The 19160-nt window shown below is 42.1% G+C and overlaps 1 protein-coding gene across 1 annotated transcript; it reads left to right on the top strand.

The window, feature by feature from the left end:
• Window positions 1-23: 23 nt before the first annotated feature.
• LOC309587383 (meprin A subunit alpha-like) lies at window positions 24-15682 on the top strand (the record flags this gene model as incomplete). Its single annotated transcript, XM_082305501.1, has 14 exons — window positions 24-53; window positions 793-817; window positions 915-968; window positions 1817-1857; window positions 1968-2046; window positions 2360-2477; window positions 3751-3926; window positions 7210-7431; window positions 8415-8564; window positions 11409-11624; window positions 12536-12994; window positions 14196-14369; window positions 14962-15172; window positions 15535-15682. The coding sequence occupies 14 exons, from the start codon at window positions 24-26 to the stop codon at window positions 15680-15682; spliced, it is 2103 nt and encodes a 700-aa protein (XP_082161627.1).
• Window positions 15683-19160: the final 3478 nt, after the last annotated feature.

The raw sequence follows: 19160 nt of genomic DNA, 5'->3' as shown, positions 1-19160 counted from the left end.
AACCCACCAGAAAAGAAAGGAGCATGAGGCTGGAAGGCCAAGGATCTACTGATGTATGTGACCACCTCTGGAGGCAAAGGGTAGCACGTTGTGCACTGAGGCCTCAGTCCTGAGATGGGATCCACTGTGGGAAAACACTGTCAGGGCATTCATAATAATTCATCTTTTATCACTAACCTTTACAACGTGATGTTAATTATTAATTGAAAACGGCACTGGGTCAAATTCTAATGTCGCTGGAATGCTACAAAACCAGAATAATTCTGCTTAAGCATGTGGCTTTCGTCCTGTGCAGTCGAGATTGTAATGCTGACAGATAACAAGCACAGTGGAAGGAGTCAGCAGCTTTGGGCCAGATTGAGATCTTCTTACACAAAGTCTGGACAGGCCTTTCACCAGCTGCACTGAAGACACGACGTTATCACATTCCTCTCTGTAACATTCCTCCAAAGTGGACTTAGGTAATTGATAGCAACAATGCCGTCATGTGTCATTTAGGAGGAAAATCTTGCTGTTATAATAAAGGTACAAAGGTGGAAATTTCGAAGTTGATTGGCTGATGTTCTGTGGAAAGCTCGGCAGCATGCCCTATATATTGCGAGAGATAAGAGGGACCAGCTTGCTCTTCCATTGCAAAAATGGGCTCCAGCATATTCCCGCTCTGCCTAGCTCTTCTGTTATGTTATGTGTATAGTACTCCAGTCTCTGTAAGTAGAAACCTGATTGCTACAGGCTCCTCTCAGTCCAGAGACATCTCATACCTCATACTGGTTGTATTTTATTCTCTTTCAGGCCAGGCACCTCTCCGGTGAAGCTGGTAAGTGCTCTGCGAACTCTTCTGAGTTTTGAAGCATTTTGTTTTGCTTGCTGTGTGCCACCACATCTGAACACATAATGTTTTATCTGTCTTGCAGCAGCAGATGCTAACGCTGGTGAGATAGTCAAAGACATTCCAGACATAAACGTAGGTGAGTTCATGTCTAAGTTCTCATAAGGCCTGAAAAATTGTGAATGAAATGTTGAATTTTTAGTACTGTAAAAAAGATGTGGGTGACTGATGGTCAGGTCGTTCATGGTAACAAGAGAAATATAATTGAGTGAGCTCTGAATTACCTTCCTCTGGCTATGACGCACGAATCTATCCTAGGACTGTAACCCTATGGAAACAAGGGGCGCAGATGTCTCTCACTGCTGAAGTTTGGACAGGCTGCCAGTGTTAAGGCAGTAACACGCTGTATCAACTGGAAAGGCTCTGGAGTCCCACCAGCATTTCCCCTCCATCTATATATGATTTTTATAAAGTTTTACTAAGTGGACAATAGCTTAGATGTTTTCTTGAGCTTCTGTATAAGTGGTAAGGAAATCAAATGGAAAAGACACAAGACACTGTACTGTCGTTCTCTAATTTTTTTATTTCCTGTAGTGCAGATTTCCATACACCCTTTGATGGTGCACTGTACAATATTCTTCCTGATGCATTACTCAGTATTACCGTATTCTCTAGAGCATTGCCTCATTGTGTGACTGCTGCCACTGCCTGGTGGCAAGCAAGAGGTTATCAAACTAGACATGGATAATGGTGGCCACCAGATTTCTGCCACCAAAATGCGGACATTGCTGAGTAGTAAATATTGAGTAGAACCTACTGTTACCTTTAGGCCTGTCCCTATATTTCCATGTAAAGAGGTTGGTCCTTCTTTATTTTTCTGTAAATGCCTGAAGATATTAACTTCATATAAGCAGGCTCAATATGGTTTATGAGGTGAAATACGTTTGATATTTCATTTACATTACCTTTCATAAAATTGCTTTTCAGCTGCTGGACTGGATCTCTTTCAGGGTGATATCTTGCTCCCTGTAAGTAATTCAAAACTCTGTATCTATCACTTGTCCTAACTGTAATTTTGGTACAAATCAGCCCATCTCCCCACAACAGATGCATCACCAGCTCTTATTTCCCTTTTCAGCCAACTCAGCGAAATGCCCTAAGAAATGAGATGTACAGATGGAAGTTCCCCATTCCATATATTCTGGGTGATGACCTAGGTAATGCAAATACTTTGTTCAGATTTTAGCTCCAATCCTTATTTGCACTGGAGTTACTGTGATTAAAAAATGCCTTTTTCAGAAATGGTTCTCTCACATTAAAATTCACTAATAACTAGATTGCTTCTTTATATCAAAACCATTTTTTCTTCTACAGCTAGCATAACAAAACACAATTTAATCGATTTAAATAATTTTTCTTTTCAGTCATTTTTCTTTTGGTCCCATGTGTGTATCTGTGTGCGTACCTTACCTGTCCAGGGTGAATGATCTGCAGTGTGTTAAAGGTGCTTTCCTGATGTATGTTTTCCAGATCTGAATGCCAAAGGAGTCATTCTCCAGGCATTTGAAATGTTCCGTCTTAAGTCTTGCATTGATTTCAAACCATATGAAGGAGAGAGAACCTACATATTCTTTAGAAAAGAAGATGGGTAAGAGTTATATCAATTTCTGTTTAGTTTTGCTGTGTAGAATCAGCTGGGAATTCATTCCACCTGACTTCAGCAGTCTAAAAATTTAGTCTAAGTCTACTGTCAGCAGAGAAAAAGAGGCCACCGAGAAAGCAACCCATCTTATCTTCTTAGACACAGAGCTTGGAAGTAGCTGCCTCCCTTTGCTGACTGCAGAGGATATTTGGATAATGAACTTGGAATAGACATCTGATGTTTGGATGGTTACTCTTCGATGAGGTGAATCCCAGCATCACTGAGTTTTCAGCTGCTTCCACTTTCCTACCTAGGGTTGTTTTCCATTTCAGTGGTGGGTGTAATGACCGCCATGTACATCCTCTTATCTTACCAAGGATGTGAATAGCCAGAATTCAGGTTTTGAAATCTTTGGAAGACAGATCAAAAAAAATCTATAGGAAGCCAGTTTATTGCAATATTGCTATGGTTTTGAGGTGGCTCTTCTTTGATGAAAAGTCCTCTCAAAATCTGAAAGCCTTTTATAGTCAGAGATCCAGGTTTTCCAGGAAATGGAAAGATTTATTTTATTTGCTACATCTAAACATGTTTGGAAAGAACATCTAGAAAAGCACAAAAGTCTTCTCACTATATCAACTGCAAACATTTCTTGTTCTCCCAGATGCTGTTTGGCACTTATGTCTCACATTACCCTTGGGCTACCATAAAAAGTTCCCAGTGAATTGGCTGAGGAGCTCCTTTCCTCCTCAATCATGATTAGCTTCTGCTGAGCCACAGATGAAGGGTCGGGCCCTCACAGAAAAATGTAATTTCACACCTGTGGCCAATGCATTGCATAGTTGCTGTTAAAAAGGACCAAATGCTGCTATTCTAAATCCTCCTAGATCCTTTCTCTAGCTTAAGTGATTGCAAAAAAAGACATTCTTGATGAGTTTACTGTTTCTATGTATGTATTATGTTTCTTGGCAAAATGGCAGCTGATGAAGAACAAAACTTCTGCGGATCTCAAAAATTGGGGCAAGCTTGTCTAACATAGAGGGTCAGTAAAATGCTGGCCTCATGCAAGTGGTAGTGAATATGTTTTTAAGGCTTAGTCTGCTTTCAGAATAGAGTATCTGTAGAGTATCAAGGCATCTGGTCAGCATCTAAATAATGATTTGTGTTACTCTTTTTATATTTAAACCTTTTTTATATTACTTGAAATCCAGTGAGCAGATTGAGAACTTAAACACAGAGAAGAAAACTACTTAACAGACTGTAAGATCTCTTTCTTTCTCAGGTGTTGGTCCATGGTGGGGGACCAGCAGACTGGACAGAACCTCTCTATTGGGGCAGGGTGTGACTACAGAGCAATTGTGGAACATGAGATCCTGCATGCTTTAGGATTTTACCATGAGCAGTCAAGGATGGACCGGGATGACTATGTGACAATCTGGTGGGATGAGATTAATACAGGTGGGTTTTGACTTTCAAGTCAGATTTTGTAAAGTACAGATTCATCAGTATCTTATTTTCCCTCCTAGATTTTAAGACCTTCTTAAAGATATGATTTTAGAAACACTGGCCTGCACCTGAGACCACTGTACATCAACCTGTAGATGTAGCAGGATTTTAATACAACTTCTCTGGTCAAGGACTAGAGGGAACTATATCCGGGGAACTACAGGCCTGTCAGCCTGACCTCGGTGCCGGGGAAGGTCATGGAGCAGATCATCTTGAGTGCCATTATGCAGCAAGTGCGGGACAACCAGGGGATCAGGCCCAGCCAGCATGAGTTCATGAAGGGAAGATCCTGCTTGACCAACCTGGTCTCCTTCTATGACAAGGTGACCCATTTAGTGGATGAGGGAAAGGCTGTGGATGTTGTCTATTTGGACTTTAGTAAGGCCTTTGACGCTGTCTCCCACAGCATTCTCCTGGAGAAGCTGGCTGCTCACGGCTTGGATGGGTGCACTCTGCTCTGGGTAAAAAACTGGCTGGACGGCCAAGCCCAGAGAGTTGTGGTGAATGGAGTCAAATCCAGTTGGCAACTGGTCACGAGTGGTGTTCCCCAGGGCTCAGTATTGGGGCCGGTTCTGTTCAACATCTTTATCAATGATCTGGATGAGGGGATTGAGTGCACCCTCAGTAAGTTTGCAGATGACACCAAGCTGGGTGGAAGTGTTGATCTGCTGGAAGGTAAGAAGGCCCTACAGAGGGATCTGGACAGGCTGGATCGATGGGCTGAGGCCAACTGTATGAAGTTCAACAAGGCTAAGTGCCGGGTCCCGCACTTGGGTCACAACAACCCCATGCAACGCTACAGGCTGGGGGAGGAGTGGCTGGAGAGCTGCCTGGCAGAAAAGGACCTGGGGGTGTTGGTTGACAGCCAGCTGAACATGAGCCAGCAGTGTGCCCAGGTGGCCAAGAAGGCCAATGGCATCCTGGCTTGTATCAGGAATAGTGTGGCCAGCAGGACCAGGGAGGTGATAGTGCCCCCGTACTGGGCACTGGTGAGGCCGCACCTCGAGTACTGTGTTCAGCTTTGGGCCCTTCACTACAAGAAGGACATGGAGGTGCTGGAGGGTGTCCAGAGAAGGGCAATGAAGCTGGTGAAGGGTCTGGAGCACAAGTCTTATGAGGAGCGGCTGAGGGAGCTGGGGTTGTTCAGCCTGGAGAAGAGGAGGCTGAGGGGAGACCTTATTGCTCTCTACAGCTACCTGAAAGGAGGCTGTAGCGAGGTGGGGGTTGGTCTCTTCTCCCTAGTAACAAGTGATAGGACAAGAGAAAAATTTCTTCACAGACAGAGCGGTTAGGCATTGGAACAGACTGCCCAGGGAAGTGGTGCAATCACAGTCCCTGGAAGTATTCAAAAAACATGTGCATGTGGTGCTTAGGGGCATGGTTTAGAGGTGGACCAGGCAGTTAGGTTAACAGGTTGGACTCAGTGATCTCCAGAGCTCCTTTCCAACCTTAACAATTCTATGATTCTATCATAATAGCACCTAGATTCTGAGTTTTGGGCCCCATTTTTGCTGTGCACTGTAACTAACCACCTCCAAAGCAAGAAGACTTACAATGTGCCTACAATGCACTATTGCGAGCTCCATGATGTACAGAGGTATTGAAAAGCTTGACAAAACAGTGCCAATTCTCCATGCGTTATTTTTTTTTTTTCCTCAAAATATAACATTGAATCCTCTCAACTTGTGTGGTGTATTCAGTAGCCACAAACCTGGGACACCAAAAAAATGATACAGACGATGGACTTTAGTGTGACACTATTCTGAATGGAGTCCTGGGGCTGGTCTGATATTATAGTCAATTCCTGTATTCTGTAGGTTTCTATCCATACTATAAAATGTCATTTTCCAGTTAGGCAAATTAATTAAGTAGAAAACTTCTACTGAAGCCATTTGAAAGACATCTGCTCCTCTAAAGGGAAATAAGGCTGATATGATTGCGCTCTGTGTGTGTGTGTGTGTGTGTGCACTGCACATCTGTTCCCACATTAGTGATCTGCAACCCCAAATTTAATAGCATGGTAGCAGTTTTTGCCATAATACATTTTCATAAACTGCAATGCAGATAGCTGGCTGATGAGAGAAGAGATCCCCTATTCATATTGCTGTTGACAGAAAAGCTAATAAGCCTATTAAACGTCAAAGAAAACACACAAGAGAACCTAATGAAATAGCCTCCTCGCTGTATGGTTTATTTCTTTTAAAAACACATGGCAGTTGCCCTTTGCCTGGTAATGATCATAAAACCCAGCATCGTTACACATGCCTGTGTCCTGCCAAGATTTTGTCCCCAGCTATAAAAAGTGATAGCACTTAATTAGCAAGATAAGCACCCTTTTTGAATAAAGGTGCAATTCAAGTATCTGTAAGAAAACAATCCCAAGCTCTTATACAATCTCAAGCTTTGGACTGAAGACCTTTGCACCCAGAATGGACTTGCAGAAAGGAAGGGCATCCTTTACACAGAGAAGCTGTAATTATCCACCGAGCGCAGTCATGTGCTGTTTCTTCCTGGAGATTGAAAGCCAAATGTTCTGAAAATGTTTGTAGTTGGAAATGCTGGCACTCTCTTTACTTCCATACCAAAGTGTGTGAAATGGCTCCCTCTCTCTGCCATAGCAGACACCTTCATAATGAAAATCTTTCTCTAAGAAATCATGAGAAACATTTCCAAAAGGCATTTCAATAGAAATGCCATAGCAATATTGTCAGTCTAAGGTAAAAACATATTTTTTTTCACAGATTCCTAATGTATTTTTTGCTTAAAAAAAGAATAGAACCTGGAGGCACTCCAGGACTGTCATACCCATACCCTTAAAGAGCAGAAGGCCCCAGGGCCTCTCCTTGTTCATATATGATCTAATATCCTGGGGAACATTTGCATCAATATTCACAGGCTCTGGAATGGAGTACATTAATCCTTAAGCCTAATCGTTCAGGATGCTTAGACCATCTAATCTGGCCTCCTATATATCCCATCCTTTACCGTTCATTGATATTTGATTTTGAACTTACCGAAGTCACATATGAGGGTGCAGAACTGCAATCTAAAGACACTGCTTTGTTGTACAAATTACTTTATAAACAAATCTTGCTAAATCTGAATATTTTATGATAAAGTAATTGCTTTCGAGTATAACAATTCTGCCTCAGAAAACTGTATGCAATGGGCCATGCTAAAGCCATTTCCTTTCCAATTTCTCTAAAAATGAAGCACTTTTCTGTTCTTTTACCAGGCCAAGAGCACAATTTTCTGAAGTACGATGACGGCTTCATCACTGATCTGAACACTCCCTATGACTATGAGTCACTGATGCACTATGAACCATTTTCATTTAACAAAAATGAAAGCAGGCCCACAATCACAACAAAGATACCAGAATTTAATGACATAATTGGACAACGTCTAGATCTCAGTGCCATTGACCTGGAAAGGCTGAATCGCATGTATAACTGCAGTAAGTCATAATTTAACCATGGCAAACTGTTTCTTCGTTTATACTTGAGACTGGCTGGTTTACCTCCCTTACGTCTCTAAAACCACAAAAACTCTTCTCAAGTGCTCTTGAGGCGGTATGGGAGAGGACCTGTGCTGTAGAGACTCAAACTGTTTATTCATTCTTCATCCCTCTCTTTGGCTCTGCTAACTGTCTTTACTTTTGTAAAAGTTCAATTAGTCAATGAAAGTCGATCTGTTCACGTCTTTTCTTCCATGTTGCTCCTAGGGGTTCAGACATGTAGTTGTGTTCTGCTGGTGTGTAGGCAGCTTCGTTGTGCCTCTTTTGGGAGGTGAATGTAACTGTACTTTGTCCTCTTTTACTGACATTTGGTCTTAATTAGATTATTTTGCACCTGAGATTGGCTAAGTCTAGAGTGCGAGACACTCTGTCTAGTTGATTGCTAAGCTGGTTGAAGATGTTATCACCATGTGTGATTGTTAGTGAGAAGTTCTTGTCCCTACGGATCTGCCAACAGAAGCATCTACTTGCAGGCAAACTCAGCTGAACCGGCCTAAGGTAACTGGGTGGACTTTGCTTGAAGTGGAAGAACACTGCTCATGCTCATCAAGCAGATGAGTGAGCCATGAAGAACAATAACCTCCAGCAGAGGAATGGTTAAGTGCAACACCACCGCTGTTCACAAAAAGTGACTTGTCTCTCCAAGGCTTACAAGCTGGCATAAAGACAGCCAGCACCAGTCACTGTGCTTCAGCTGTGGAGTGGGACTTTGTTAACTTTCTGCAAAGTGGTTGGTATCTCTATGCAGGGAATCCCTCCAGGAATCAAACTTTTCCTCTTTTGAGTCTTTGGCCTCACATCTGCTGTGGGTTGTCTTCTTTACATGATGTCTATACTAGTGTGAACAAAACCCCCCAAAATTAGGGCAGAATTTTTAATGAGATACTACTCTGAAGGTAACCATGTGTGCATTTTTTTTTCAGCTTCAACTCACACTTTCTTGGACCAGTGTTCTTTTGAGCTTGAAAATATCTGCGGCATGATTCAGGGCAGCAGAGATGATCTAGACTGGGTCCGTCAACAGGGCAGTGCTACAGGGCAGGAAGACCACACACTTTCTGGGCGCTGTAGAGGTAAAACAAAGTAACAGAACACTTTCCTATGGAAAAGGGATTAGCTGGAGTAATGGTCCCTTGTGCATGTCTGTGCCGGTCTGTGTACTTTAACTACAGCGTCTTTAACAACTTCTCTGAACCTGTTGTAGTCAACCCTTGAGAAAACGCAGCACTGGCTACTCTGAAAACACAGGATTAAATGACCATATTTAGAAGACTACCCAGTGAACATCTGAGTTGTAGTGTTTCTAGTTAAGCAAAAAGCCCTTTTTCTTTTCATGTGTCTTGGCCCTGTGAGTGTGAGTTCATGGTTGCACTTGTGCTCTCATTAAACTTTCTCAGCACAGTGGAATGTTCTCCACACCAGCAAGATAAAAGGTGACAAAGAACAATCTTGACTAGAGACCTTTTAAATATAACCTGGAAAAGGATTTACTGCAACTTCCAAAGTCTGAGTAAGAGTTATGTTAGCCCATGATAAGAATGAAACAGCACTCATAGCCACTCATAAATGTTGTGTTTGCAAAGTGAATGATAAGCTAAGCTTGAGGAGTGCTGGTTCTGGAGGTAGAAATTGCAAAGTATTTTATGATAGGAGTTTAGGGATAATTTTCTTTTTTACATGGTAATTTTGCCACTTTTCAAAGGAAGAAAATCTCAAAAAGGGTTGAGTCAGCCCCTGTCACAGTCACAGTGTGCTAACTTACAGGTGAGAATAAAGATTAAATCCCAACAAGCAGTTCTGAAAAGCAAGGGCCTCTTTTGTCATTATTTAGACAGGGAAAACAACTACAGACTTCAAAAAAAAAGAAGTTACTTCCATGGTAAATTTTGCCTAAATGCAGAGTGAAAGAATCCTGGCCTAAAGCGCATTCAGTTGTGCTTTGTTACTCTTTGATAAAGGAAAAATTTGCCTTGCTGCACTCAGGAGTAGACTATTCCCCTTATGTGACACACCCACTGGAAAGAAGAGCAGGTCCTCAACCTCTTATAATGCTGGTACTTGTTGATCAGGTCCAAGAATGCAATATAACTCAAGAAAAGCATCTGACAGCTTCTAGAAGTACATGCTCCTAACCCTCATATGACTTCTTAGTTCTTTCTCTCCTTTTTTTAACCCATATACTATAATTGTAACTGAAAAATAATTCAGCTGAGTTGTTTGAGATTATCAGGTAAAATCCAATCTGTCTAAAGTAAGCACTTAACTTGCACTTATGCTTTAGCATCTAGTGACTCAGTACAGAATAAGTATTGACATTATCTGAAGAGTTAATGGAGAGGGGTAGGTGCCTCTGAGGATCTCCAGAGCGTCTAAATGATTGCATGAGTAGGGAGTGCCTCTCATTTTGGACGCCTTCAATGACTCTTGGTTCATTCAAATTTAGATACTTTTGGAGAACTGGTTCTGCAGTCATCTCCAGTGGGGGCAAATTTTAAGTTTCTAACACAGATGGATTGTATTTTGCCCAAACAGTTTTGACTTCTTGTGTTTTTGACTTATTACTGGCTAAACTGAAGGAGAGAAAGTATAGCCTAACATTTAGAGAGGAACTGGCAGCCTGGCTCTGGATTTGATCCCTGTATCCCCATGCTGAAGTCTGCTAAGGCCGTATTCTAGTTGCCATAGATGCTTAATGTTGCCTTTATTTGACTTTCTTATCAAAAGGGAGGTAGAGTCTAGATCATTTCAGGGTTTGATACCATAATAAGTTCAACAACGAAGTTAGGCACCTGAATAAGGTTCACAGCCCTGTTTCTCACTTGGAGCAACAGTGATCATACTTTCATTTAACATACTTAAATTTAACATAAATTGAACTTACGGTGAAGTGTCATACATGCGCATAAAGCAATTGGGTATCTTTGGCAAGGTTTCTATGGGTATGAGTTCAAAGCATTGCTACCGTGTGGGAGGTAATGGAGGCTATTCCCCTGACGTGGTTAGAGCGAACGTGATAGACAGCTCGAACAGCTCCACTAACCATGCCGGAGGCTGTACTGTGTTTGTGCAGCTGCAGGTTTAACTGATGATGCCCTAGATATTAGCTTGGACAAGAGTACAAGAAACCAGCCTCCAAGAGAAGAAGCTTTCACACAATAGCTAAAAGTATTTTACTTGTTAATTTAATCATAGACTATAATGTATAGTGAAAGAGCAATGCAATACAGATAAGACTTGACAAGTCCATGTGATACCAAGATAAGATACGTGTGCAAATGGTGAATCCCTTGTAAATATAAGGACAAAAGTGGACATTTCAAATCTAACCTAATGAACATTTCAGAAAATGTTAGTGTGAAATTAAACTAGAGGGGCAGGTATTCTTAAATAGAGAAGCTAGTTTCAAAAAGTCTTTGGGTAAGCTGTAAAAATTGCTTCTTCATGTTTAAGGTCAGGAGAGTGCCAGTTCTGTGTCCAACTCTTTTTTGTTATTTTCAGCACTGGTAAGAAATTATCTTACTCTTTAAAAGGTAATAGAGAATGGGATCTCTAAGATAGCACCTCTAGATTATCTTCAGTATAAATCAAGTAAAAAATATGTTTGCTAGTCACTTGCAGTCAGCACTGAATCCTGTCTCATATCTCTGACATCCCTGAGGCATCCAACTTCCAACTAGACCAACTAATGCAAAATTGACATAAGCTGCCAGCAATGAGTTCCATATATATGCTAAACTACTAGTCCTGTTCCTATCCTGGTCCGTCTTGGAGGGTTATCACATACCATTTCATCTACTATTCATGTTAAGTACTACACTTATGCCTACTAAAAGAGTGGAGTTGAAATGATAAATTTACGCTATGCAGCTAGCAGGAAATCTGGGAAGAGACACTGACACTCTACACTTTCTTCATAGATGCTGGCTATTTCATGTACTTCAACACCAGCTCTGGCAAGGCAGATGAGGTGGCAATCCTCGAGTCTCGAATTCTTTATCCAAAGAGAACTGAGCAGTGCCTCCAATTCTTCTATAAGATCACAGGAAGCCTCTCTGACAAGCTGATCATCTGGCTTAAAGAGGATGATGGCACTGGAAATGTTCGCAAGATGAGGAAAATTCAAACCTTTCAAGGTAATGCTGGAAATATGAGGAATATATAGAATATTGGGGGAGGAAATGGTGTCTTACTGAGTCCATGAATACAGTGGATTGGCTCAGAAACCAAAAGATTTTCCCAAAGCTACTGGAATATCTTGCAATCTGGCTAAGGATTTTGGTATTACATGAGGACATTTAGCAGTGAAACTGTGGGCTGTAATAATGTAATTTAGGTGCTCCACAGCAGAAGTCACAATGTTCCTAATAATGTTATGTTACATTCAGTGGCTGAGAGGGACCCCAAACTCTGCTAGAGATCAACTGACTAGATCTCCACTGGTTGTTATATGATCTAACAGTGAGCCGTCCACATATAAATACCTGTGCTCATCTGCAGTCAATAAAAATCCCAGCCTGATTTTTATATGGTTGGCAATGTAAAAACATATGCAATTTTGGAAATATGAACTGAGTTCCCACTTCGGGTGATTTTGCTAAGTAGGACAAATTAAGCCACTGTGGCACTATGTGTTTATATTGTCGAAACCCAAGACCTGTGATAACCTGCCTATATCAAGTTGCAGCAGTTTGCAGAGAAGGATAAGTCCCTGGACAAGTGGCAGCAACAGTTAATTCTAACATGCTGGGTCATTGACTCTTATCCACTGGTTATGTCTTGGCCTTTAGCCTGTTGTCTTTTATACTAGAGACTGTCATTCACTAATGTGTGAAAAGTTCCTAATACAATGTGTCCAAAGCATTCAGGTGATAAGGCAATGTGAGTATATCATAATCACAATATCAACTTAAGATCTCTAGGCTTCAGGGTTCTGTGAGAGGTCCAATTGTCTAAAAAAGCAGCTGGAATGGATGTCTAGGAATAAGCTGCTTCATAATATCAGTAATCATGCTGATGGAAATGTTTTGCTCCCCTTTTACCAAAGCGGATAATGACTATAACTGGAAAATTGCGCACGTAACCCTCAATGCTCAGAAGAAGTTCCGTTACCTCTTCCAAGGACTAAAGGGCAACACCAGCTCGTCATCTGGTGGGATTGCTATCGATGACGTCACACTGACAGAGATGCCCTGTCCCACAGCTGTGTGGGTCATTCGGAATTTCAGCCAAATCCTCGAAAAACCATCAAGTGATGTTATTGAAAGCCCCCGGTTTTATAGCCCTGAGGGTTACGGTTTTGGCATAAGTTTGCATCCCCACTCCGGAATCGATGGCTACAGTCGCATTGCCTTTCACTTGTGCAGTGGAGAGAACGATGGAGTTCTGGAGTGGCCAGCTCTGAACCGCCAAGCTATACTCACAGTGCTGGACCAGGACCCTGATGTCTTGAAAAGGATGTCCTCAAGCAAAAGCTTCACCACAAGAAAAGACCATATTAGCTTAGGTAAGTGGTGTCTGCCTGGAGGAATGATGAAAATGAAGGCCAAAGAATCTGAATCAGAGGATTGAGTGTAGGACTCAAAGTTGGGCAACTTTGGCTGCATTTCCCAATTTGGGACATTTTCCTGTGTATGACTTTCCTGTGTATGACTCAGAATTCCTGTCTGTGAAAGATCATCTAATGTGAAAAGTGACGCACAGAAGGTTGGTGTTATTATGAACAGTCCCTGGGATATCTGAGTTTGACTCTAAATACAGAGTTCTCCAAAGAGCTGGCAATTCCCATTCTACCTGTGGTTTGCCCATAATGATAGGTGACATATCACCACAGGATGGTACAATGCCAGCAAGGTGCTGTATTCCACTACTAAATCAACAATAATTTAAGTTAAAACTGCATTTTGGAGGCTTGGTTAACTTGAACATACATGCTCTGGATTCACAGGGTTCACACTGTAGCTCTATGTAAGAAAAAAATACATGAAAACACCTGTGAGATCAGTCTGCAGCATTTGAAGCCTGTCTTGCTTGGCTGGATGTAGACTGCAGATTATGAACTCTTTCAGACAGGGGCTACCTTTTAACTCCAGGTTTATATAGCATGTAGCACCGTAGTTCCACATCCACCCCTAGGATTCCCCATGGATGTGTTAATTCAAAGAAATAAGAACAACAGAACAATATTGAGTTTGGTACAGAATAAAACACTAGAGATTTAATCTCCATCCCTCTTCACTTTTTCCGGTGGAAGTTTAGTATACACTCTTTCAGTAGGAGGTTTTAAACCTTGGTATGAATATGTTTAACAGAACCATAGTAATGAACAAAATCTGCTAGACTCTTAAAAACTTACGTACTTAAAACTTAGGTACTTAAAAAGTGATGGGGAAGTGTCCTTATGCAGGAGGGAGCTCTTAGCTGGTGACAATAAGGAGGTAACTTGCCTTTGGTTAGCCCTCAATGAAAGGGGAGTTGTGGAATTTAAATGCCCTCGCATAGACTAAGAGTCCTCATGCAGACCATATCTAAGGATCTGCTGGCACCCATAATTTGTCAGTCCTCTGTGATTTGTTTGGGCATTTCAGCTCTGAACTTGATTTTACAGCATAAATCCCATTTAACACTGTAATGCACAAAAAAGTCATGTCATACTTCCAGCTGCAGAACTTTGTCGTTCTTATTCATCACTCATATTCTCATTGCAGATGCTAACGGAACCTTAATATGGGAGAAACCATCAATTGTTGGAAAATTTGATGCTTCATGCAATTGCTATAGAAGTGTATCCTGGGGGTGGACTAACTTCATATCCCACAGCCAGATGCGACAGAGAAGCTTCCTGAAAAATGATGACCTGATTATTTTTGCAGAATTTCATGGTAAAGACCCTCTTCTTGATTCTCATTGGAAAAACAAATGAGTGATCCTTTCTATCTCTTTTTACACAGTCAAGTAACTATTGCCACCTGTCCTTGAGTTATCTTCTCTTCTAATGGGGATCAACTTTTAAAAGCATTTCTGTGTCTTAGATTCAGGTGGGTGATGTTGACTAAAGTGAATGTGAGTTCAGAGGAATCTAAATGGCAATGATTTACTGAAGGTTAACTTCTTAGACACCTTTAAGCACCCTAACCAGTAGCTATGTCCATTTCTAAGCATTGAGCATACTAAAAGGCCTTCCTCATTCTGTTTGTTTTCAAACAGAATAGCCACACTTGGCATAATTTTTCAAAGTACAGAACACCACTGATTTACCTAACTGGTTACCATAATTTCAGTATTATTTTCTATCTTGTTCTTTAAATATGCAGAATTTGCTGTGGTATGGCAAGAGCTCTGTAAAGGGCAAATGAGCAAGGAGTACACTCTGGTCCACAAAGCACCCTGTGAGCCCCTGGTATGAAGAATACTACATATAGCATCACTCGCTGTTATATGATATCTTTCTCCTCTCTTTCCTTTTCTTAAAAGATCTAAGTCACCTCAATCACACTGAAGTCCCTGTTGAACCTGGACAGTCTGCCTTCACGGAAGGCCTCATTCTTGAAAGGCAGAAGAGAGCAGCCCAGGATATGGAGCCCGTTCATAGGGACCGGCTGCCTTACCTGCAAGACCCGTGTGACCCAAACCCTTGCCAGAATGATGGAGTCTGTGTGAATGTGAAAGGGAGAGCAAGCTGCAGGTACCACAGACCTCTTCCCTGCTTGCCTTGACTTTCTTCTGAACCAAATGATGCATCTACTAAGTATCCAGAGCTACAGACCTCAGAGATCTGAGCCACTAGGTCTTCAAGGAACAGTAGGAACAAAACACTTCACTGCAGTGACGGGTTTCTACTAGCAGACATAAGGGGAGGCAAAGAAACCCCATTCTGTGGTTCTTCCAGGGGATGTAAATAGCCTCCAAAGAAGGTGGGGATGTTGTGACATGAATCCCTCTAATGGGAACTGCTCATCCAGGATAGTGAGTGTGAGGACCTTGAGGTGGGCCTATAGGGCAGGACAAAACTCCTGATCCATGTGAATCTGTACTTTATTTTCCCAGGTGCCCATCAGGACAAGCCTTCTTCTTTGTAGGTGAGAGATGTCAGTCAAGGCAGGTCCATGGGAACATCCTGGGAATGACAGTTGGTGGAATTGCTGGAACCATTGTCTTAACCATTGTCTTCATTTCCATGATGGCTAGAAGATAAAGAGCTGCAGGGGGGTAAATCTCAGCCTGGTATTTTTCCATACTTCATAAGACATCAGTTTTCAGTGAAAAATGATGAATACAATTTGTAGAAGACCAGTCAGCATATGGATGAAATGCCCTGTCAACATCTTGGCAGCAATCTGTTTACTCTGTAGGACTTGGCAGTTAAAGAACATCATGTAGAACTGCTGTCTAATGAAAGTTCATACCCTGCCTCTCTTGTGTATTCTTTTAATGTTTCATTTCTTCATCCAATAGCACGCGGTAGTGCTGGGAGTCCATGCATTTACTGTCAACCACAGTTCAAACTTAGGTTAAATAATGGGTGGAACCTCTCAAAACACTGGAAAAAGTCACATAGAAGCACATATATTAAGATTCTAGAAATATTCCTATAGAAATTACTCAAGAAATCTAAAGGATACATACCCATAGCTATGTAAATCAGTACATCACACTCATTTTCCACAGAGCTGTGCTGGTTTACAAAAGCCGAGTAGCTATTACACAGAATTCATAGTAAACTACTACTATGTATTTTTGGCCAATTCTCTAGCAGGGAAATAATTTCACATTAAAGCTAGTTGTCTTTCTAGAAGGCCTCATCATATAAGGTTTTCAAATATTCAAGTGTAAATCTATTCTCTGGGCATAATCCAAGGTTTTTTTAAACATCTATAAAACTCCCATGACTTCAGCAGGCTCTGGATGAAATCGGAGCAGAGTATCAGTTATCATAGGATAGGATCTGTAGCAGTTACCATTAAATTCGTATCTCTTTGGAAATCGTCATCGCACAAGTCAAGGACAGGGGTGGGAGTGTTTGAAGATGAAGACTGGGTCTGTGGTATAGAGTGTGCTGGATAAGATGTTAACACCCTAGAACTTATTGCAGATGGCAGGAAGCAACCGACCTCGTATGCCCTAAGATCTCTGCTTTCAAGGGCTCTAACAGTTTCCGCACTTGAAACTTTGTTACCCAGGTTTCCTCCAAAAGCAATTTCTTCTTGTCTGCATATCAGAACAGGAGTTCAGAATGTAAATAATTGCAGAGGGTGAAGCTACCCTTGTATTTATCAGATACCTGTCACAAGGGATGGCAACCAAGGGAATATGCACTCTCATGGCAGTAGGTTGTACACAGGGAGCTGATTTCCACTTGTTTTTACACTTGGATTCATCCTGGTGCTCACACCAGTCCTGTAAGTAGGGACAAACCATCCATTTAATTAAGGCATTATCAACAAGTTAATACTCTGTTCCTAGAGTAAAGGGACAACAAGAATAAGACTGCAAGTTGTCACCACTCACTCCAAAAAGATGCGTAAGCTCTGACAGTGTTCAGTTTACTTGTGTAGACCGAGCCCAAGTCTTTACCCCCTGCCAAACCACACACTGACTCCTCTTTTGGGAACTTGTGATGGCATCCAGCCACAGAGGATGTCCCAGCAGGTGATATTGGGTGCACTTGGGCCCTGCTTGATGTTCAGGCGCCCTGTTGAAACCAGGGAATAAAAGTCTGTCCCCAGCCCCAAGAGAAGGGGATGGAGCTGCTCTCCTTCAGGAAAGAGGAAACCCTGTCCAGTCCATGTCCAGGACATCAGGGCCTTGCTGGGATCTGCTGGTTGCTGCTTCATGTCCTGCTGGGTCTGGGGCCTTCTGGAAGGAGGCTGTTGGACTTGCCAGTGCTGCTGGTGGCTGGGTCCAGGGATTTCTTCTCCGCACATCAGGAAGCTGGTTTTGGCCCTGATCTCATGCATCTTCAAAACCCGCTGGCAGCAGAATGTGATGATTGGGAAAGACGACAGGGAGTGGCCCTGCTCCCTTTGAATGATGTTATTTTAGGCCTTTGCAGGAGGAACACATCCCAGCTGCCCCTCAGCTAGACCCTAGCCCCACTAGCTCCTCAACTTGAGAGTAACAGAGGTCAGAGCACCTCACCAATGCAGAAAAAAACCCTGAAGAGTGTAGCTGCAGTCACTCTCTACAAACATTCCAGTATCTGCTCTTTTTCTGGGAAACTGTACACACAGTCCATTTTCCTTGGGATCTGAAGATTGATCGTGTCAATCATCCCAAAAGGTGCCCAAAAGGAGAAGCCCAAAAGAACCTATTCAGAGTCTGATCCCTTCCTTGTTCTTCCTTGGTTCCCAATCAAAGCGCTTTGTTTTACTACCCATTGGGCTTTGTACTGGGTATTCTGGGATGCTCCATTATCTGCAACAAGTGCTTCAAATATCCCTTAAACATTGCTCAACTTAATTTCATAGACAGTTTCCAGGATCTTTGCAGGTCAGCATCAGTGCTCACTCCTTCATTTCCTAGGAACCTACGTCTCCAGGACACAGGACTTCTCTGTACTAGTAGCAAAATCCATGTTGGGCAGTCGCTGTTGCTTGCAAATGGACACTTGGTTAATTACTAGCAAAAGAGGAAGGTTATTATGGGCAAAACATGACACTGATCAATGCTGGATAAAGCTCTGCATAGAGCAGCAAAATCAACAACAGTCGTTGCTGGGCCAACTGCTTGTTTCACTGCTGTTGGGGAAAATTATCTCACAAAAACTAGGATGGCCGCAGAGAGCAGCTTGGTCTTTCCTATGTTGGCTTCCAGGCCGAGTTAACTCAGCCATTTTTAATGTAGGCTTGCAGTTCCTGTTTTTGGCTTCTCCTGCTTCTGAGTTGATCCAGGAAAGAAGCATGGGAATGGATAAAAGGCGCCATGGCCACAGGTGAAGTGCGGTTTTCTGGAACTCCTGAAGTTCAAATAAAAGTAATCATCACAGTGTAAATTGTTTCCCAAGTGGAAATGCTGCACTCAGCCCATGGGCTACAAGCTTAGGAAAGGTCAGCTGCTAAGCACTATAGTTTTAGGTAGTTCCCCTCTCCAGTGTGTCTGCACTGCAATTAACTCATATACTTTCTGTGTTCAGTCACTATAGGATGTAGCTGACAGCCTCTCTTGGCTCTCTTAAACATCATGTCTAATAAAGTCAGCTTTTCCACAGTCATTGAAGCAGAATATTTAAAGCATGAGCTTCTAAAGCTTTTAAAATCTATATTTAGGCTCCTTAAATAGGCCTGTACTGAAGTTACCCAAGAAGCATTGACTAACTGTAGTTTCTAGCCTGAGACCTTGTTTGATCTGTACCTCTGAATACCAGGTCAGTTCTAGCAAGGCCCCCTAACTCTGACCCTCCAGGGGGAGAACTATAATAAGTCTGACCTGCCATCTGGAATTTCTCCAGAGAAATGGTTTTTGGAAACTGTAGATCAGATTTTTTTAAACCTGTGGTGTATGAAGGAAAAAATTTGCTCTGTGTGCAAATGCAAACAGTAGCTGAAGTATTGGTGATTTTTGCCCGTGACCAAAGCATGTGTAGGTCTTTGTTTCCTTTTCAAACTCACATTTAGGGGATTTATTCTCCTAAAAGCAAAGAACTGTGTTTCCAATTGTCCTTTGCTTAACTTGTA

This window comes from Platalea leucorodia (genome assembly GCF_965183815.1).
Source record: "Platalea leucorodia genome assembly, chromosome: 3".
NCBI lineage: Eukaryota > Metazoa > Chordata > Aves > Pelecaniformes > Threskiornithidae > Platalea > Platalea leucorodia.
The sequence above is the reverse complement of the archived record's forward strand: the minus strand, read 5'-3'. Positions and strand labels throughout refer to the sequence as shown.